This window comes from Leopardus geoffroyi, chromosome E3 (genome assembly GCF_018350155.1).
Source record: "Leopardus geoffroyi isolate Oge1 chromosome E3, O.geoffroyi_Oge1_pat1.0, whole genome shotgun sequence".
NCBI classification, from domain to species: domain Eukaryota; kingdom Metazoa; phylum Chordata; class Mammalia; order Carnivora; family Felidae; genus Leopardus; species Leopardus geoffroyi.
Window position 1 is genome coordinate 6,271,804 of NC_059340.1, and position 19,064 is coordinate 6,290,867.

Below are 19,064 nucleotides of genomic sequence, written 5' to 3' on the forward strand. Positions count from 1 at the left end.
TGTGGGGCTTGAACTCATGAGCTATGAGATCATGACCTGAGCCGAAGTCAGACACTTAACTGACTGAGCCACCCAGGCACCCATTAAAATAAAAAAAATAAATAAAAATTTTAAAACCTAATGGCAGTAAGACACCCAAAGTGACATGAGAGAAGCAGCCCCATCTCTCAGGGCACTCATTCCAGCCTACACATGAGCCTTGGCAAAGTGTCCTTGCTTTTCCTACAGCACCCTGGGAAGTCCTGGTTCCCTCCCTCGGTTCCTTCCTGCTCCTCCCTTAGCCAAGCCGCGATGCCTGGTGGATACAAAGGTGAATGTGGGGACGATGTGGACCCGATGCCCTTCCTGGCACCTCCCGAAAAGGAGAGGATAGAAGCCATGAACAAGCCCTATGACATCAAGAGGTCCTGCTGGGTCAAAGACGAGAAGGAGGGCTTCGTCGCTGGGGAGATCCAGTCTGAACAGGGTGACCAGGTCACCGTGAAGACTGTCAACAACCAGGTGAGTGAGGAATAATCTCCAAGGATGAAACTTTGGGAGTGGCAGACACCCAGGTGCTGCCGTCCATGCTTCTGCTCAAGAGGCAGAGTAGAAAGAAGAGTAGATGCCTCTTGGGTCCTCTGTGCCGGGTACAAGTTCAGACTCAACTGCACCCAGACTGTGGCCCTGGGCAAGACACTTCCCCTCTCTGAGCTTTGATTCTCTCCCAATAGAGACTCCAACATGGTAGGGCACATGGAAGTACTTTGTATGTTGCAACAGTCCATTTGTGCACCAGATCGTCAAGGGAGTTACTTACCTTCAAAGTCCCAGACGGTTTTCAAGTGAAGGAGTGAGGGGAAGCCATCAGCAGGGGCACTATGTGCCCGTGATGGCTTGAGGAGTGTGGGACAGGCCCAGAACACCCTGGCTGACCCCGGGGGCTCTCCAACTGTGTGAGCATAGATGGTGGCTTCAGATCCCCTTGCTGCACGGTGGCAGTGTGCTGGAGCTGGTTTGTCCTAGCTTGTGAGGACACAATGCTAAAACTCCAGGGGCTTTGCAGCTGCATATTAAACATTTAGCAGCTTGATGTCAACCATGGCAGATGTATGTACACCATGGGAATTGACAAATGGTATAAATCAGGGATTTCTCCCCATTCCCACCCCCTGTATAGCTGGTTTACCAATACACCGCTCTCTCTGCTGTGTCTGACTGGGGAGAGAATGGAAAGTTTGGTTAATTAAACCCCTACCCCGCAGCAGACTCCCAGTGAGGCGCTGGACATTTTGTTTAATCCTTTCAAGAATCTTATGTAGTAGGATTTTAGGAGTTCCTATTTTGCAAAGGATCAAGGAAACCCTAGGTAAATTGCCCATAGTCACAAAGACAGCAAATGATGAACTCAGATTCAAGCCTAGCTGTATCTGGCTCGAACACCCGTATGCCCCCACATCACCACATCACCTCTCCATGGTGGGCTATGCAGCAGGAGCGTGAGGCGGTCTTTGGTCACGGTCGGGAATACATGAGACCAGAGACCTTGTGTGATCACAACTTGTGGCATCTGAGCCTCGTGCTTTGTTTTGCTTCCAGGGGAGTGCAGGAGGGAGATGAGGCCATCGCTGGGTTCAAGCGAGTTGGAACATGAAAGTCCAGCTCACTTCTCCAGAGAACCTACTTTTCAGCAGGGCAGAGCATTGCAGTGTTATAAGGAGAGTGTGGAGCCCCGGAGGCCCCGGTCTAGATACACGTTAAGGACAGCACGTAACTTCTGTGTGAATCCGCAGGTTTGGGACAGAAAGACTGACTCACCTGGCTTCTGAGATCAAGGCAAAGGCCTCTGTCCTGTGCTGGAGCTGAGAGAGAGGTTCTGCCTGAGGGCGAGGCCCAGAGATCTGGGAACTCCGGGGAAATGGACTCTGAATAGAACCCAGCTTGATTTACTAGGGGGCGTGGTGACCATTAGTGGGTAGATTTTCCAGAACTGTCAAGGTTTCAAATTATCTGCCTATTGGACTCATAAATTATTAAAAGTCCCAGAAAGCCCAGTATGTGTTCAAGCCTCTCACGTCAGGCTGTAGGCAGCTCAAAGATGTTTGTTTTCTGGATCACATGTCTTGAGCTTCGGTCCCAGAGGCTGGAACTTAAGAGCTGCTGCTAGTTTTCATTTACAGATTAAGAAATTGGGGCGCGGAGGGGGGACGGGATTTGCCTGCGATGCACAGGTGCTCCAGACTCCCAACCCTGTGTTATCCTCACCCTGACACATGTACTGCTCAGCACTCATTGTTGTCTTTTTTTTTTTTTTTTGGTCTTGTCTTGTTTGCTTGCTTGCTTTCAATTTTATCTTTCAAAGTGGCTTGGTGGATTGGTAGGAGCAGGGAAATGTCTTTTTCTTGTCTTTTTTTTTTTTTTTTTTTTTTTAATGAAAAAGTTCACTGCTGTTTAGAAACCACCACCAATTCTCAAGGCAGAGATCCAAGAATCACACCTCTGCAAAGTGTCCCCGGGATCAAAGAGCAAGTTCTGATCAGCTACCAGAATGGACTTGGTGGGAAGAGAAGCAGAGCCCAGAGGTGCTCTGAATTTAGGGATGGAACTTGATAGCTCATAAGGTATTTTAGACGCTCCCACTTATGTTAATATAATTCTCACAGCAACCAGCTGAGGAAGCTTCTGTCATCCCTATTTCATAGGGGAGGCAGTTAGGGCTCATATGGCCTTGGAGGTCCCTCCTCAGCCCAAGCTGCCCAGTGATGGCTGGACCAGGAGTTGGGCACAATGGTCACCTGACTCTAGCTCCTTCCAGGATACCAGAGAGTATGGGGTACGTTGTGCCAGAAGCCCATATGGCTGTTGACAGTACTATTTCCTAATTCCTGCTGCGTCTTGACACTCCCCTCACCCAGACTGTCACTGTGAAGAAGGATGATGTCCAGCAGATGAACCCGCCCAAATTCTACCAAGCCAACGACATGGCGGACATGACTTTCTTGAATGAGGCCAGCGTCCTGAACAACCTGCGCCAACGCTACACCAACATGAGGATCTATGTGAGTGTCTGGGGCTGAGGTTGGGGATGAGGGGTGACTGTGGATCTTCTGCCCCTCTCCTGATGGGAAGGGCACAGCTGCTCCTCTACCTTCCCAGCAATCAACACACAGTATGGCTCAGACAAGGGCACAGGGACCATGCTTTTGACACGTTAGAACTTCCACTCCAAGCCTTCGATGTCTCCGTGACGGTGCCATCTCATGGGCAGCTTAAATACCTCTTAAGGAAGACTTCCCAGAAGTCTTCCTCCCCACCGCACCCCTGCAAACTCTCCAATCAAAACATCATTTACCCCCCTGATGACTTCACACAGCCTTGTTAGATGTCACCCTTTGTCCGTCCGTCCATCCATCCATCCACCTGCTGTCTGCCTTACCCCCACCCTGAGATAGGGCTGGCGGGAAAGAGTGACTCAGCACCAGGAGTTCCAGGGTAACACGCTGTGTGTCATACTCTCAACTCCTTAAGTGAGTTCTCTCTATCTCATCTTTGTTTCTCTTTCTCGGGATCACTTTCTATGTAATAAGATATCTTTTAAAACTCATTATGTGGGGCGCCTGGGTGGCGCAGTCGGTTAAGCGTCCAACTTCAGCCAGGTCACGATCTCGCGGTCCGTGAGTTCGAGCCCCGCGTCAGGCTCTGGGCTGATGGCTCAGAGCCTGGAGCCTGTTTCCGATTCTGTGTCTCTCTCTCTCTCTGCCCCTCCCCCGTTCATACTCTGTCTCTCTCTGTCCCAAAAATAAAAATAAACGTTGAAAAAAAAATTAAAAAAAAAAAACTCATTATGTATATCACAGCTATGCTAAGAAGAAGCTGGGGCAGGGTGGGTGTTTATTCCCATCTAGGCCAAAGTGGAAGATTTCACTTCAACTGAAAAGAGGCATGGGGGCGGTGGGCAGGAGTATCAGGTTGATGTGAGTGTCCAGCAAGGAGAAGGATAGTTTGGGACTCATGGATGGGGACCCACAGATTTGGCCTCACTTATTCTCCCCTCAGACAATTTCTTCTACTACCTCATTGGTTTTTCTGATTTTTTTTTTCTTTTCAATGGGTTGATTTCCTTATAAAATTGTCTTATAATGAAAAGAGAAGCCAGCATCTCTTCTTAAGAGTGGATCGAACCCCGCTGTCCGCCAGGAGGGGTCGTGTCCACACAGGGAGCACTTCGCAGCTGTTAAAACACCACAGAGGTCTCTCCGTGAACACTCGCGCAAAATCTCCCAGATGTATTAAATGGAAAAAGCAAGATATAGAACAGTATTATAGAGAGCTATCTTTTGTTTTAAAAACAAGAAGGGGGCAATAAGAATGTATCCCTGGGTTTGTATGTATATGCAACAGAAACCACAGAAGGCAGGTATTAGAAATTAACACCGTGTTTACCTGTGTGTGGGAGGAGGAGGGGGGCAATGTGTGTTGGTGGGGGTGGGGGCGGGCTTTCTGCTGCCTATTTGTCCATACGAATTACTGTGTTATCTATCCAAATAATTAAACCAAAATAAAATGAGACACATATATATGAAAGAGAAAGATGGCTTTGCTTACTGAATAGACGCTCAGACATAGATTTTGCATCCAGAGGGGACACCATTCTATCCCTCTAGGCTGGCAGTGACCTCCAGCCAGGCTGCTCCAGGGCAGGCTAGGGCCCGGAAGGAAGAGGACACCAGGAGGAAAGGCCAGCTAACTGTCTCCCTTCCCTCCCACCAGACCTACTCAGGCTTGTTCTGTGTGACAGTCAACCCCTACAAGTGGCTGCCCATCTACGGGGCCCGCGTGGCCAACATGTACAAAGGCAAAAAGCGCACAGAGATGCCACCCCACCTCTTCTCCATCTCTGACAATGCCTACCATGACATGCTCATGAGTGAGTGGGCTGGGGGCTGCTGGGGCTCTTGGGGTGGGCAACAAAAGTTCTTTTGCCACTGGCTCCAAATGCATGAGAACCATGGGCTACCCAATCCCAACCTGGACCCCATGCCACCTGCTGAAGTTCTTTGCTAACGTGTTGAGCAGCAGCACGTGATGCTAACACTGGGTACCAGGGCTCAGTGAGGGTGCTTGCCAAGTACTGGCCCCACCTCACACCCCATCTCATTTAAGCTTCACAAAACACACAGATGCCAGGTTAAGCGACTTGCCCAGAGTTCAAGCCAACACTTAACCATTCCCTGTAGGACTCTGGCATGTGGCACAGCGGCTGGTGAAGCAATTTCTGTTATGTTGCTAATGACTTGGTAGCTATCTGTACGGGATGGGGCTGGTGGAAAGAGTGGCCGGTAAATTCTTGGCCCTTCTACAAACATGCATGCTAGAGAAGGGGACTCCACAGGATCTGGGGGCTTTGGCCTCTGCTGGTCACTGCAGCCCACCTCCAAGCTGGGTGGGATGCAGGGAGATGCAGACTGTTCGGCCAGGGCCATGTCAAATGTCTAGTTCCTGAGTGATTCCTAATTACATCTTCCTGTCGCCGTTTTCTTCCCTGCAGATCGTGAAAATCAGTCTATGCTAATCACGTAAGCGTCCCTTCTGTCTCTCGGTCTATATACATATAATTAGGTCTGTGTCTTCCACATGTAATTAAGCCTTCTTAGAATTAATTGGTGGGACTTGGTATGGAAATCTGCAGGCTGTGAATGGGCTTAGCAGGACCTTAAGGCTGCCCTTGTGAAACTGAGTTTGGGGGGCGGGGGGGGTCTGTGTCCCCACTCCCCCACCTGTGTGTCCCGGCTGAGGGATGAATCATGGCAACACTCAGGCTGCACCGATTATTGCTTTGCTTCTCTGCAGCCAAGCCCCTCCTTGCACTTCACTCTGCTCCTATTATCCATTTGCAGTGGAGAATCCGGTGCTGGCAAGACTGAGAACACGAAGAAGGTCATCCAGTACTTTGCCAATGTCGGAGGAACTGGCAAACAGTCCTCGGATGGAAAGGTAGGGCTGATGGGCGGACTCAGAGTCTGTCACCCCGGCCCACCCTGTCTTCAGGCACACACAGGGGGGCACACACGGGGGGCACACACAGGGGAGCACACACAGGGGGGCACACACGGAAAGCACACACAAGGGGGCACACATAGGAGGCACACACAGGAGGACACACACAGGGGGACACACACAGGAGAGCACACATGCAGAGCCCATATGACCCTCATAGGTGTCCTGGGGTTTGGGCCATTTTACAGAGGAGGAGGCATCTTGGAGAGAAGGGTAGGAAGGACCACACTGGGAGGAGGAGGCCGCAGACCTGGGCCTCCCCCTACAGGATGTATTCTGCTGCCCGCCCCCCCCCCATGTCTGTCCCCAGAGGGGTAGGTGGCAGAGCCATTTGTGCCTGGCAGGGGAGGATGGGGGACATCAGCTCCTCATCAGCTGCTTCCACAGGCCCCCATGGCCCCGGGGCCCAAGGAGCAATAGCCAGGCCAGGGGCAGCTACAAAAGCCAACAAAGGAAAGGCTCATGAGGAAGACCAGGGATGCCCAGGGAAGGGTTTTCAGGCTCACTCTGGAGTCTCTCCAGCACCAGCTAAGAATCAGGGCCTGTCATCTGACAGGTGGCCGTCCGGTGTCAGGGCCATAGGGGGATGGTCATCAGGGGGTGGCCCTCTTCACAGGTCCCTTCCTGCCCTGATTTCCAGGCCTCCCCAAGGCCATTCCCCTCCTGGTTCCCAGCTCACAAGCCATAGTCATTTGAAAGCCCTGAATCCCCAGGCAGCACCCAACTTTGTGTGTGTCTCTCTCTCTGGGCCAGGGGTCCCTGGAGGATCAAATCATCCAGGCAAACCCCGTACTGGAGGCTTTTGGGAATGCCAAGACCATCAGAAACAACAACTCTTCTCGCTTTGTAAGTGTGAACGACAACAGTGGCCCCTGGGGGTGGTGGGACAGGTGCCATCACCCTATTCCAGGTAAGCAAATTAGGGCTGATTTAAACATGCAAATGGAATGAGGCAAGTCACAGCATCTCCTTCCCAGAGAGTTTTAAGGCCTTATCTGTCAAGGTCTACATCACACATAGCCCACATCAGTATTGAAATCAAAGAGCTTGAATGCAGAGACTTGGTAACAGGGTGATGAGGGGCTGCGAAGTCAGACGGGGGAGCCAGAGATTCACAGCGGCTGGAAGCTGTGGACAGCTCTCCCCATCCCCCCAGCTGCAGACAACTCTGCCCATCCCCCTGCCGGAGGGATGCAGGAAAGGTGCCGTCCATCCGAAGGGCCCTGGTGGATTCTGGAACCAGCTCAGCTCTCTTGTGGGACGTCTACCGGGGCACTATGTGAGGGGCTTCCTTCCTGGTTCCCAGTCTCCTGCTGGGGGGCCACTCATTACCAGGGTGCTGGCAGGGAGCCTAGGTAAACAGGGCTGGGTAGGGAGGAAGTGGAGGCAGGTGAGGAATAGAGGTGAGCAGATGGGCCAGGAGCAGCAGAGGCGGAGACACAGAGAAGCCTCTTTCCAGGAGAATTTATTGGTGGTTCTGCCAAAGGGCAGGGAGAGGAATGTGGTGTCTCAATAAAGAGACTCAGTAGCGTGCCCCCCACGCCCGCTGGTCAAATTCTCACCATGCCTGCCTCTAAGCTGACTTTCCAGTGATCCCAGTCCCTCCTGCTGGTGCTCCTCTCCCCACAAATACCCTGTGGGGTTACCCCACAGACCTTAAATTTAGCTCCAAGCCCCATCTAACTCCTCTGCACGGGAAATCCGCGGCTCCACGTACAGCCATGTCTGGCCCAGTTACATTCCAAACAGCGCCCTTGGAACTTAGGGGGGCTGCCAGTGGGGGACTGTGGCCAAACCCGGCCCACGTGTTAGTCTAGCACCACACGCGTCCTCCCTCACGGCCCTTTCCTCCGTGCTCAGGGCAAGTTCATCCGAATCCACTTCGGAACTACAGGCAAACTGGCTGGAGCGGACATCGAGAGCTGTGAGTCAGGCCCCTTTGGAGGGTTCTTCCGGGTGGGACCAGCTACATAGCATGTGGGGCCCGGGGTAAAATGAAAATGAGAAGCTCCTTTTTTTAAAAAAATTTTTTTTTCAACGTTCATTTATTTTTGGGACAGAGAGAGACACAGCATGAACGGGGGAGGGTCAGAGAGAGAGGGAGACACAGAATCAGAAACAGGCTCCAGGCTCTGAGCCATCAGCCCAGAGCCCGACGCGGGGCTCGAACTCACGGACCGCGAGATCGTGACCTGGCTGAAGTCGGACGCTTAACCGACTATGCCACCCAGGCGCCCCGAGAATCTCCTTTTTAAAAAAAAAAAAGTATTTAAGAATTTGGGGTGCCTGGGTGGCTCAGTCGATTAAGCGTCAGACTTCGGCTCGGGTCATGATCTCACGGTTTATGAGTTCGAGCCCGCATCGAGCCCACTTTGGATCCTCTGTCCCCCTCTATCTCTGCCCCCCCCCCCCCGCAACTAGTTCTCTCTCTCTCACAATAAATACACTTAAAAAAAAGTTTTTAAGAATTTCAAAACAGCAACAGAGGAACATGAAACCGGGGCAGGGCCCTTCTGAAGGCAGCCTGCTGTCTCATGCCCAGGGGGCTGGCCCTTCTCCCCCCGGGGGTCCCCTCCGTGGGCAGTGAGGCCCCCAGAAGCTGTGTCTGGGGTGGAGAAAATGGCCCCTGAGCTGGCTATCGCATGGGACTGTACGGAGAGGGGAGCCCTTCTGCGATGGCAGCCTGCACCCCAGACGGCATGGGTCTGTGTTCATTTCCTGTACTTACTCCTCTCCAGATCTCTTAGAGAAATCTCGTGTCATCTCCCAGCAAGCAGCTGAGAGGGGCTACCACATCTTCTACCAGATTCTCTCTAACAAGAAGCCTGAACTTATTGGTAAAGATCGTGATGTCTGTCCACCTGCCCCTTAACTTGCTTTTCCTCTTGTTTCAGTAACAAACAGACTCCCGAACGCAGAGGGTCTGGTGCCATCCCTTGTGGTTCTGCATGAATTTCTTACAGTTGTGTGCATAGGCTACAGGGAACTTGCCTGAGGTTCTCCTCACGTCTCCTCTTCACAACAGCCTCATGAGATTTAGCACCGCTGTTGGCCCATACCGCAGACGGGGCTTTGGAATGCCTGCAACACAGACCTGAGATATGGGGCTTGCACCTGCTGCCTCTGGGCCCAGAGCTAGACAGCAGCAGAGACGTCAGCCCAGGACCGTTGCACATGCAATAACAAGAGGCTCCCCTCTAGGTGGACAGAGCCCACAGAGTGCATAGTCTGATGAGCAGAGTATACTCACTCACTCACCTAGATGCTCTTGTGCAGTCACCAACCTGCTCAACTGTTCATGGCAGACCTGCTCAGGCTATAAAGTCAGGGGAGAGATGAAGACTCACTCTTCCACACACACACACACACACACCTTCTAACCCCACCAAAGACTAGGGACCTCTCCCCACTCACAAGTGGGCTTTATTTGTGTTGGACACACTGTCCCTTTTAATTAACGGACGGCATGTTGAAATTGGAAGACTTCACATAAAACAAAACAAAACAAAACAAATCACCACCCTTGGATTTGAGGCCACTGGCTTGTTGATAAACTCACAAGCGTGGGTAGTGTGCTCCATGAGGGGCAAGTCTTTCACTGACAACACTAGAGTCTCTGAACCAATGGGTGGAATTTGATAGTAATCCCTGCTGTAAGTAAAACAAGACAAAACAAAAAAACATCACCGACTTCTTGTTTCTCTGAAGTTATAGAAGATCCAGCAGCCATGGCCCTGCCCTCCCACACGGCTCCAATCAAGGCAGTCGGATGGTGGTGGCCCCTTCAGATGGGGCTCAAGCTCTCCTGGTTGCCACACTCCCCACCAAGCCCTACTGCATCCCTGACCCTCGAGCAGGGTGACCGCCCACATTTATCTTCCTTCTTGGGCTCTGGTTTTTCTCAACAGTAGAGATGAAGGAAAATGAAAGTATTTCTTGCACCAACGTCTCCTCCAAAAGCAGAAAAACAAAGACAGATCAAGAGGGGCACACATTTGAGGAAAAATCGAAGTGTGTATCTTTCTTTGTAAAAGCACAATCTTCACGCTTCTTACGTGCGAGTGATTGTTATTGCCTGCTGCAATCATTGTGTTACCTTCTGCCTTAGAATGTAAATGGCTTTTTCTAGGGGAGAGGAAGGGGAAAATAAATAGGAATTCATTTATTCCCCAAATATCTACAGGGCGCCCAGGAGGTGCCAGGTACTGGGCCAAGTGATGGAGGACACAACCAAATTCCTGAGACCCTCCTGCTGTCCTAAAACTCCTCATGTGCCCTTTTCAAATCTCTCCATGACTCTGGGTGATCCCCGAGGGTAGGGATCATATCTTATTCAGCTCTGTAGCCCCATGATGCCCCCTGCATCATGCCGGGCACATGAGAGGCATTTAGGGGATACGGCTTAGAAAGGAAAGAGAAGAAAACCGCAGGTCATCAAGCTGCTAATCTGCTTTCCTGCTCTTGGCAGAGACTTTGCTGCTGGTCCCCAACCCTAAGGAGTACCACTGGGTGAGCCAGGGCGTCACAGTGGTGGAGAACATGGACGACGGGGAAGAGCTGCAGATCACAGACGTGAGTGGGTGGGCGTGGCCGGCACACCACAGGGACAGCCAAGACAGAAACTGTGGGGCCCTGCATGCGCTGCCACCGGAATTGGGGTGGGGCCACCCAGAGCAGCCAGGCAGCGGCCCAGATTCTCCCCCCGGGGGTCTCCCGGGCTGCAGCTGGCTCTTCTCTCCGGCCCGTCACAGCAAGCAGAATTGAACTAGGATTCCACGGAACCTAAGGGGCCATCTGCTTCACGTCCTGGCTAGAAGTGACCCTCCAGTCTCTTAAGTTCCCACCACTCTCTCTCTCTCTCTCCTCTTCTCACTCCAAGCACCTGTAACTTCTGTTAGGGTATTTGTGTCCACTCTCCTCTTTGATGGTAGAATTGATTTGTGATGCATCTTGGCCTTTCCCTCTCCCAGGACCTAGCATGAAGCCTGAACAGTAATAATGATGGTAATAATAATGCCACCTCCAATGTGTTATTGTGTATCTAATTCTCACTGTGTGTGAAGTAATGGCCTAAACATTTACACATCATTTCAGTTTATCCTTATGACCACCTACTATCCCCATTTTGCAGATGAGTAAACAGAGGCCGGGGAGGTTAGATAAACACAAATGACTATAGTGCAGAGCATTTGGTCTGGGCCCCTGGGAGGAAAACAGACCTGTCTCTGGCCAGGGTGTGTCTGACCTCCAGAGCCCACACCGTATCGCAGTGGCCCATCAGGGCCAGCCCACAACTGCAGTGCCGTGGCCTCTGTTCTGTGGAACGAGAAGCCAGGAGCTTCTTGCCTTTCTCTTCCCTGTGGACTTACAGGTTGCCTTTGACGTGCTGGGCTTCAGCGCTGACGAGAAGATTGGCATTTATAAGCTGACCGGGGGCATCATGCATTTTGGCAACATGAAGTTCAAGCAGAAGCCCAGAGAGGAGCAGGCTGAAGTGGACACCACGGAGGGTGGGTGTTTGGCTGTTCAGGGAGGAGGCAGCACCAGTGGCGGGGGCTCACAGATCTCTGAGGCTTTGTGAACATTTCAGAGACATGCTATAAACCAAGAATGTTCCTTGGATGTCCAGACATCAATAATAATCAGAGAGACAGGACAGAGAGTCAGAGCCATAGTTTCGGTTTCTTTACTCTGCTTTGCCACTTGACCTTGAGCGAGTGTGGAAACCATCTCAGACCTCTGTTTTCTCATTGGCAACACGGGGCCTCTGCCACCCTGCCCTCACCCCCTTCCCTGAACACAATAGATGGCGCCAGGCTTCTCCGGGGCAGGGCATCATCTTTCTTTCACTCGCCTGCTTTTTCTGTCCCTACTCAGTGGCTGACAAAGTTGCCCATCTCATGGGTCTCAATTCCGGGGAGCTCCAGAAGGGCATCACCAGGCCCCGGGTCAAAGTAGGCAATGAGTTTGTGCAGAAGGGCCAGAATATGGAACAGTGCCACAACTCCATCGGGGCTCTGGGCAAGGCCGTCTATGACAAGATGTTCAAGTGGCTGGTGGTCAGGATCAACAAGACCTTGGACACCAAGATGCAGAGGCAATTCTTCATCGGCGTGCTGGACATCGCTGGCTTCGAGATCTTTGAGGTGTGCCTGCCCTGGCATTCTGTTTCTGCTTTGGGGTGGCCATTTTTCTTCCAGAAGCTACTTCTCACCGTGGTTCTCTGGTTTCTCATCTCGGACCTGGGGCGGGCCAATCTCAGTTATTTGCTCTTTATTTATTTATTTAGAGGGGGAGGGAGGGAGAGAGCGAGTGAGCAAGCTGATGTACCAGCACAACACTGGTGACCTCTCACCTTTTTCCTACACAAGAGAGACTCGGGTCTCATCCCAGGCTAGTGCAGTGGGTCAGGAATATTTTAGCTTTGTAACTGAAGGCCACGTGATTAGGAGTCGGTCGATCTGGTTCTGGACTCAGGTTGGCCATCAACTAGCTATGTGGCCTTAGGAAAGTAGCTATCCCTCTCTGAGCCTCAGTTTTCTCAAGTCTAAAATGAACCAACGGGGAGAGATGATCTATAAAGTCCATTTCACTCCACTATCCTATTATTTTAAGAATTTCTACTGGCCACAGATGGATTTAAAAAAAAAAAAAAAAAAAGCTTACCCCAATTTCTTTCAGGCTCTAAAAGGCTAATTTGGCTGCCGTTTCCAAGAGAGTCATTTAATTTCGTAGGTAGAAGGAGGCTTAGAGTTTCTGGACTGTGCTCCCTGGTATCCTGGGGAGCCCCTGAGAGCCAGCAGGGGAGGGACGAGAGGAAGGGAGGATGACATGTGCCAACAGCGAAGTGTGTGCTATAGACAAACAGGGTTCGAATCCCATCTTGGGCCACTTCCAAGCTGTGTGCCTCTGTTTCTCCACGTATTAATGGGGACACTAATCATTCTTGCCTCGTCAGGTTTTGAGCAGAGGCATCTCAGTGCAGGGTCTAGCACGTGTGTGTGCTCTGTGACTACAATGGCACCTCTGCTTTAGCCTGGGGTTTCATCAAGAGAAAGCACTCTCTGGTTTTTTGTTAAAGGCTTGTAAACCCCTCAAGCCCTTTCATCCTACAGATGAGGATTAAAAAAACTACACACAGAGAGAGAACTGTCCAAAGGCACACAGCGGGGCAGAATCCATAAAGCCTCTCAAATGATTTCTATCCTGGAAAAAAAAAAAAATGATTCTTTCCGCAATGATTTTCTTTTTCTTTCTTTTTTAAGTTTATTTATTTTGACAGGGAGAGAGAGCCCAAGCAGGGGAGGGACAGAGAGAGGGAGAGAGAATCTCAAACAGGCTCCGCACTGTCAATGCACAGCCTGATGTGGGGCTCAAACTCACGAACTGTGAGATCATGACCTGAGCTCAGATCAAGAGTAGGACGCTTAACCAACCGCACCACCCAGGCACCCCTCCATAATGATTTTCATTAACTACAGGAGACGGCATCCGAGGTTTGGGCGCCCCCTGTCCTCCCCTTCCCTCCTACTTCCCTCTGCCCCCTTCTGCCCCCACCCTCCTCTGCAGGTGCTAAGCTGCTCTGTGGCTTTGCAGGGGATGGTCACCGAGAAGGGCTTCTTGCAGGGCTGATGCAGCACCGCCCAGGGTCGGCATTCAGGCATCTGGGCAGCGCCTGATGCTAGTTGGCCCTCGGCAAATTTGAGCTCTGCTTGTCACTTGTCCCTCAGTCCCGGCCCCCGGGAGGCTCTGTCTGGGTCCCGGCTGACACTCTGCTCTCTGCCCTCCCTCCTCAGTTCAACAGCTTCGAGCAGCTGTGCATCAACTTCACCAACGAGAAGCTGCAACAGTTCTTCAACCACCACATGTTCGTGCTGGAGCAGGAGGAGTACAAGAGGGAGGGCATCGAGTGGGTCTTCATCGACTTTGGCCTTGACCTGCAGGCCTGCATTGATCTCCTGGAAAAGGTAACTGCTGCTCAGAGGAGGGGCTTCGAGAGAGAGGCCAGGACCCTGATCAGGGCTTGCCCCTCAGAAGGGGGCTTCACGGGGACCCGCAGGGAAGTGACACCAGCAACACCACTAATGACCTTGGTTGGTCTGACCTCTAGCTTCCTCTCTGCAAAATGGGTACAACAACAGTGATTGCAATGGTCACCATTAGTTGGGCTGTTGTATGCCTCAACTCATTGGATCATCACAAGCTACCATATATATGGCAGGGTGTGTGTGTGTGTGTGTGTGTGTGTGTGTGTGTGTGTGACACAATACAACCATTTCACAGATGGGAACATTAAGGCACAGAGAAGGGAAGAAACTTGTCCAAGATTATACACCCTGTGAATGGCACAGTCAGGTTCTAACCCAGACAACCTAATCGCCACCCCTGTAGTCACACCATCAGGAATGTTCTAGCACATGGCCTAGTTCAAGAATATATACTGTTCAAGCAAATGCAGAAAAGGGACAGGAAAAGGACATTGACAGGACAGATGACAAAATGTGAACAGTCTGTTCATCGTATTGTATCAATGTTAATTTTCTGGTTTTCATTGTCGTTACCAAGCTTGCATTAACATTTGGAGAAGCTGAATGAAGGACGTGTAGGAATGCTCTGCACTCTTTTGCAAGTTTAAAATTATTAAAAAGTAAAAATTCAAGAGATAGGAGAAAGAATATATGTTGTCTCTGAGACTCAGCCTAGGGGTGAGAAAGCAGGCTGGGGTCCCCGATGTGAGCCCAGCCTCAACCTCCCAGGAAAAGAGTCTCCCCAAACAGGCTGCACACACAATCCACCTGTCCTCTAACACCGACAAATACCCCCCTGTCCGGCTGTCACAGAGCCTGAAATGTCCCTCATGTTTGAGCTTTGGGGTTAAGCACTGCCCTCTTCCAGAAATTTTTAGAAATCCAGACCCTCCATAGATATTAAGTCACTGACAGTTTTATGAGCTCCCACGTGAGCTCTCCTCTTCTGTGAGAAGAACCATATGTGGTTCTTGGTAGCCAGGAACGTCACGGAGGGCAGGAGCGGATAACAGAGAATTAAATGCAGAGAGGACGGGTGTCACTGATTTCACCATTTCCCTGAGGACCAAGGCTGCCTGGCACCACTGTTTGGGAGGGATTAGCATTTGGGGAGCTAAGTAGCCCTTTCAGACTTCCATCTCCCCTTCTGTTAGACTCAATGAATTCTAGTCTCTTTCAAGTGTAAGTGGCCTTGGCATTCGAAGACCAGACCTTGGAGCAGCTTCACCGTTCCTGGGGGTCTATGCCCAGAGTTCTGCTTCCTGGCTGGCCACACGGGTGTCTGGGGTGCCCCTCCCACCACCCCCAGGCCAACACCTGAGTGGCCCCGTTGGGGTCCTATGGCCTCCTCTAACAACATCCACTGCTCTTCCTTCTAGCCCATGGGCATCTTCTCCATCTTGGAGGAACAGTGTGTCTTCCCCAAGGCCACCGATGCCACCTTCAAGGCGGCCCTGTATGACAACCACCTGGGAAAGTCCAGCAACTTCCTCAAGCCCAAGGGGGGCAAAGGCAAGGGGCCCGAGGCCCACTTCGAGCTCGTCCACTATGCAGGCACGGTGAGTACCCTGTTGGTGTCTCCTGCGGCCATCTATCTTCTTGCTGCAGGCGGCTCTGGCTATTGTAGGTCCTTCCTGCCGTGACCTTGCTGAGGCTTCCTGCCTCCAGCTGGTGCAGCGGCCATAGAACAGGGTGATCAGCTCAGTGAAATGACCCCTGACTCATACTTCCTCATCACTTCTCCCTCTGAGAAATCCAAAGCAATCCAGCCAAGGATGCCTGCCAGGGAGCCGCCAGCAGTTCACCTGCCAGGGCCACACCATGGTTTGTGGCCCTTGGTCTGACAGCTGCACTTAGATCTTGGACAGAATTTACAACACGTGCAAAAAAGGGAAAAAAGTCCACGAGCCTATCAATTATCCCCCAATGGATTAACTTATCCTTCTGACGGCTCATGGCCACCAAAGCAACAAAACGACATCTCTGGAGTGGCTTTTTCACTCATGACAAACTTAGTCCTTGGGGAAGAGGGAATTAGCTTCTTATTTGAATAACTGATAGGGGAGACCACGTTTGTTCAGCCAGCTCTTGAGAATGTGTTTTATTTCCCTGCGATTTGCGGTATTACTGTAAACGCCTGTGCTCCCTGTTACCACTGGAGTTTGTTGAGCTTCTGTGGGTTTAACTGCAGGGAAACAGCAGCCTTAGCACAGAGTTGTCAGGAAAGTTGCTCTTGGATTGGGTATCGGGGCCAGGATTTTATGACCTCATCAAACATAACAATGCCAATTACTTGCAAAATGAATTATGCCAACAAGTAGAGTAAACAGCAGCTTTGGAGGCCGACTGCAGTGCTCCGCCTCACCTCCCACGATGAAATGAGAGGGCTCTGTATTGATAGCAATGGAATATTCAAAGTCTAATGGGACCTATGCACCTCCAAGAAGGCTCTAAAGTAAGGCCCGCAGGTGATGAATGTCTTTATGCTCTACAGGGGAAGGAAAGCCCAAAGGTTTCTGCTTCTTATCTGTTTTCCTCGGTTCCCTACGCTCAGTGGAAGAATTTGAAATGCGCCTTCTTCTTTGCCTCCCCAGCTAGGGCCACGTAGCAAAACAGGAAATAGAAATTAATGGATGTCCAATTAACTAAACACATGGATCCCAGGTGTGGCTGGATGGAGCCCCCCTTCCACCAGGCAATGGCCAAGGGATGTGTGCCCTTGAGCAAGGGGAGACTAGACCCCCTTGTAGGGAGCTCTTCATGTAGCTCAGGACTTCCCTGGTCGAGGCCAGTCAGTCAGAGCAAGGGCTGAGCCCGGAAGAAGATCAACCCACCTGGGTAGAAAAAGAGCCAGGAGGTCAGGGAGGCTCAGAGTAGCCAGCCGAACCAGACTTGCAAGAGGAGGTCACACCCCGACAGAAAGTAGCTGGGGAGTCCTGTTTTGTGGGGAAAGCTCAGAGACAGGGTGACCTAAACAGGCAAACTGCAAATGCCCAAGAAAGCAGATAATGGGGACTCCACCTCTTACTGTGGTTCAGGGACATCCCAGGACTCCAGGAAAGTCATCAGGTCAAGAGCTGAAGCCCCAGGAGATGGGGTTGGAGGTTGATCTTGGGAACCCAGAGCAGGCAGAACCTGTAGGCAGAGGTTCTGGCCGTGGGACCCAAAAGGTGGAGACTAGACCTGGAAGGTAACCACTGGCGCTTGTCCCCTCCAGGTGGGTTACAACATCACAGGATGGCTGGAGAAGAACAAAGACCCCCTGAATGAAACAGTGGTGGGCTTGTTCCAGAAATCATCCTTGGTGCTACTGGCCCTTCTCTTCAAAGAAGAGGAGGCTCCAGGTACGAATGACCCCTTGTTGTGTCCAGTCCCCCTGTGCTGATGCCCTTTAGTGGCCAAAATGGAAACAAGGAAACAAAACTCATCTTATTCAACTCCTGCGAAGTGGATGAATGGGTGACAAGTTACTTGAGGGAGGCCATGGGTGACAGTGCAGTGGAGAGGTGCGCACACATCCTGCGAGCTTCCGTCAACTGTACTGCCCGCTGGGCCCGTGTCACCTCTGGGTGGAGCAATACTGCTTTGGAAGAGTGGATGCCCAAATGCGTGTGCTTATTTTCTGCTCCCCGCTCTCCTCTGTCTGAGGCTCAGGCCACGCCCAGCCCTGCCTCCTACCCAATCGAGGTCGTGTGGCCCATAGGGAACGGCCTGGATGGGAGCTGCCCAAGGTGGCTGCCACTCAGTGGGGCAAGACCTGCAAATTTCCTTGAGTTCATTGACGTTTTCACCACCAATGTGCAATGCCTCCAGATGGTCTGCAGGCTCTTCTTCCTGCCCAGGCAATGGGAACAGTTTGTCCCTATGTGTAGCCCTAAGTCACAAAGGGCTACACCCTCTCCAGAGAGCATAGCGCTCCTTTTGACCATTAGACCACGGTCATCCCACTCAACCCTTCCCTGGTAGATGTCCTTTTCCTGGTGTGAGGGCCCCCACCTCACCTAGTCCTAAGAAAAGCCTTTTTAAACCAGAGAATGTGTCTCCTCGACACGGAGCACTGAATGGGGCTGCCTGTCTCCATGCTGCGTTTTGACATGAGACGTGTGTTTTTCTTCCTCAGCTGGAAGCAAGAAGCAGAAGAGGGGGTCTTCCTTCATGACAGTCTCCAACTTCTACAGGGTGAGTAGGGGCTGCTCCAGAGGCCACTGTGCATCCGGTGAACCCTCCTTTCCATTGAACACTCCCTTCTAATGGTGTGCTGGTCTGGCTGCCACCTCCCAGCCCAGGACAGGACGAGTTCATTTCTATGCCTACGGTTGCCTCTTCCATGTAAGGAGTCTGTTTCCTTCCAAAGGGGTCACGGAACCACAGGACCTCAGAGCAGAAAAGACCCTTAAAGATGGTTCAGTCCAACCACATCATTTTGGACTGAAACCCAGGGAGTGGCATCATTGGAGATATCAGTGCCTAAGATCTTGAGCCCCAGAGTTGGCTGGCAGATCCTCTGGGCCGGTCACAACTTTCACAGATTTGGGGCATTACTGGGGATACATTCCAAAGTGTAGAAAGGCAGCCAATAGGGAGATGTGGCCCGAAGAAAGATTTCAATATTTGCCAAGGATCTAGCTGCCGGGAAGCAGAGTGGGCTACCTCATTGGAGGAATCCAAGCAGAGGAGGAGGGAACCTCCATAGGGAGGTTAACAACAGGCAGGGCTTCGTCCTCACAGGCACTATGGTTCCTTCTAGTATCGAGACTCTATGATGAGCCAGCGCTGAATCAAGAAGGGCCCTGCTTATTGAAAGCCACGTCACCTTGGGCAAGTCCCTCTGAGATGACAGATGGCCACTGCCCAATATGCCATCCATGATGGTAGCCACTAGCCACACATGGCTAGTGAGTGCTTGAAAAGAGGCTGGTGCAGCAGAAGAACTCAATTTGAATTACATTTTAACTTAATTAATTGCACTCTAGGGGCACCTGGGTGGCTCAGTCGGTTAAG

The 19,064-nt window shown here is 51.5% G+C and overlaps 1 protein-coding gene across 3 annotated transcripts in view; it reads left to right on the plus strand.

Annotated features, from left to right (window-relative positions):
* The first annotated feature begins 268 nt into the window (after window positions 1-268).
* The window catches only part of LOC123589754 (myosin-16), a 62,218-nt gene continuing 43,422 nt past the window's right edge, over window positions 269-19,064 (plus strand). The window contains exons 1-15 of one of the 3 annotated variants that reach the window (XM_045462296.1): window positions 269-501; window positions 2,895-3,038; window positions 4,750-4,906; window positions 5,528-5,555; window positions 5,877-5,973; window positions 6,790-6,882; window positions 7,897-7,960; window positions 8,775-8,873; window positions 10,505-10,608; window positions 11,408-11,546; window positions 11,914-12,182; window positions 13,833-14,003; window positions 15,443-15,622; window positions 17,281-17,407; window positions 18,184-18,242. In XM_045462296.1, coding sequence (XP_045318252.1) covers window positions 292-501; window positions 2,895-3,038; window positions 4,750-4,906; window positions 5,528-5,555; window positions 5,877-5,973; window positions 6,790-6,882; window positions 7,897-7,960; window positions 8,775-8,873; window positions 10,505-10,608; window positions 11,408-11,546; window positions 11,914-12,182; window positions 13,833-14,003; window positions 15,443-15,622; window positions 17,281-17,407; window positions 18,184-18,242 — 1,941 coding nt within the window. In that variant the 5' untranslated portion in view covers window positions 269-291. Of the gene's footprint in view, window positions 502-2,894; window positions 3,039-4,749; window positions 4,907-5,527; window positions 5,556-5,876; window positions 5,974-6,789; window positions 6,883-7,211; window positions 7,961-8,774; window positions 8,874-10,504; window positions 10,609-11,407; window positions 11,547-11,913; window positions 12,183-13,832; window positions 14,004-15,442; window positions 15,623-17,280; window positions 17,408-18,183; window positions 18,243-19,064 lie in introns of those variants that run through there. The other 2 variants (XM_045462295.1, XM_045462294.1) reach the window with 2 other exon arrangements.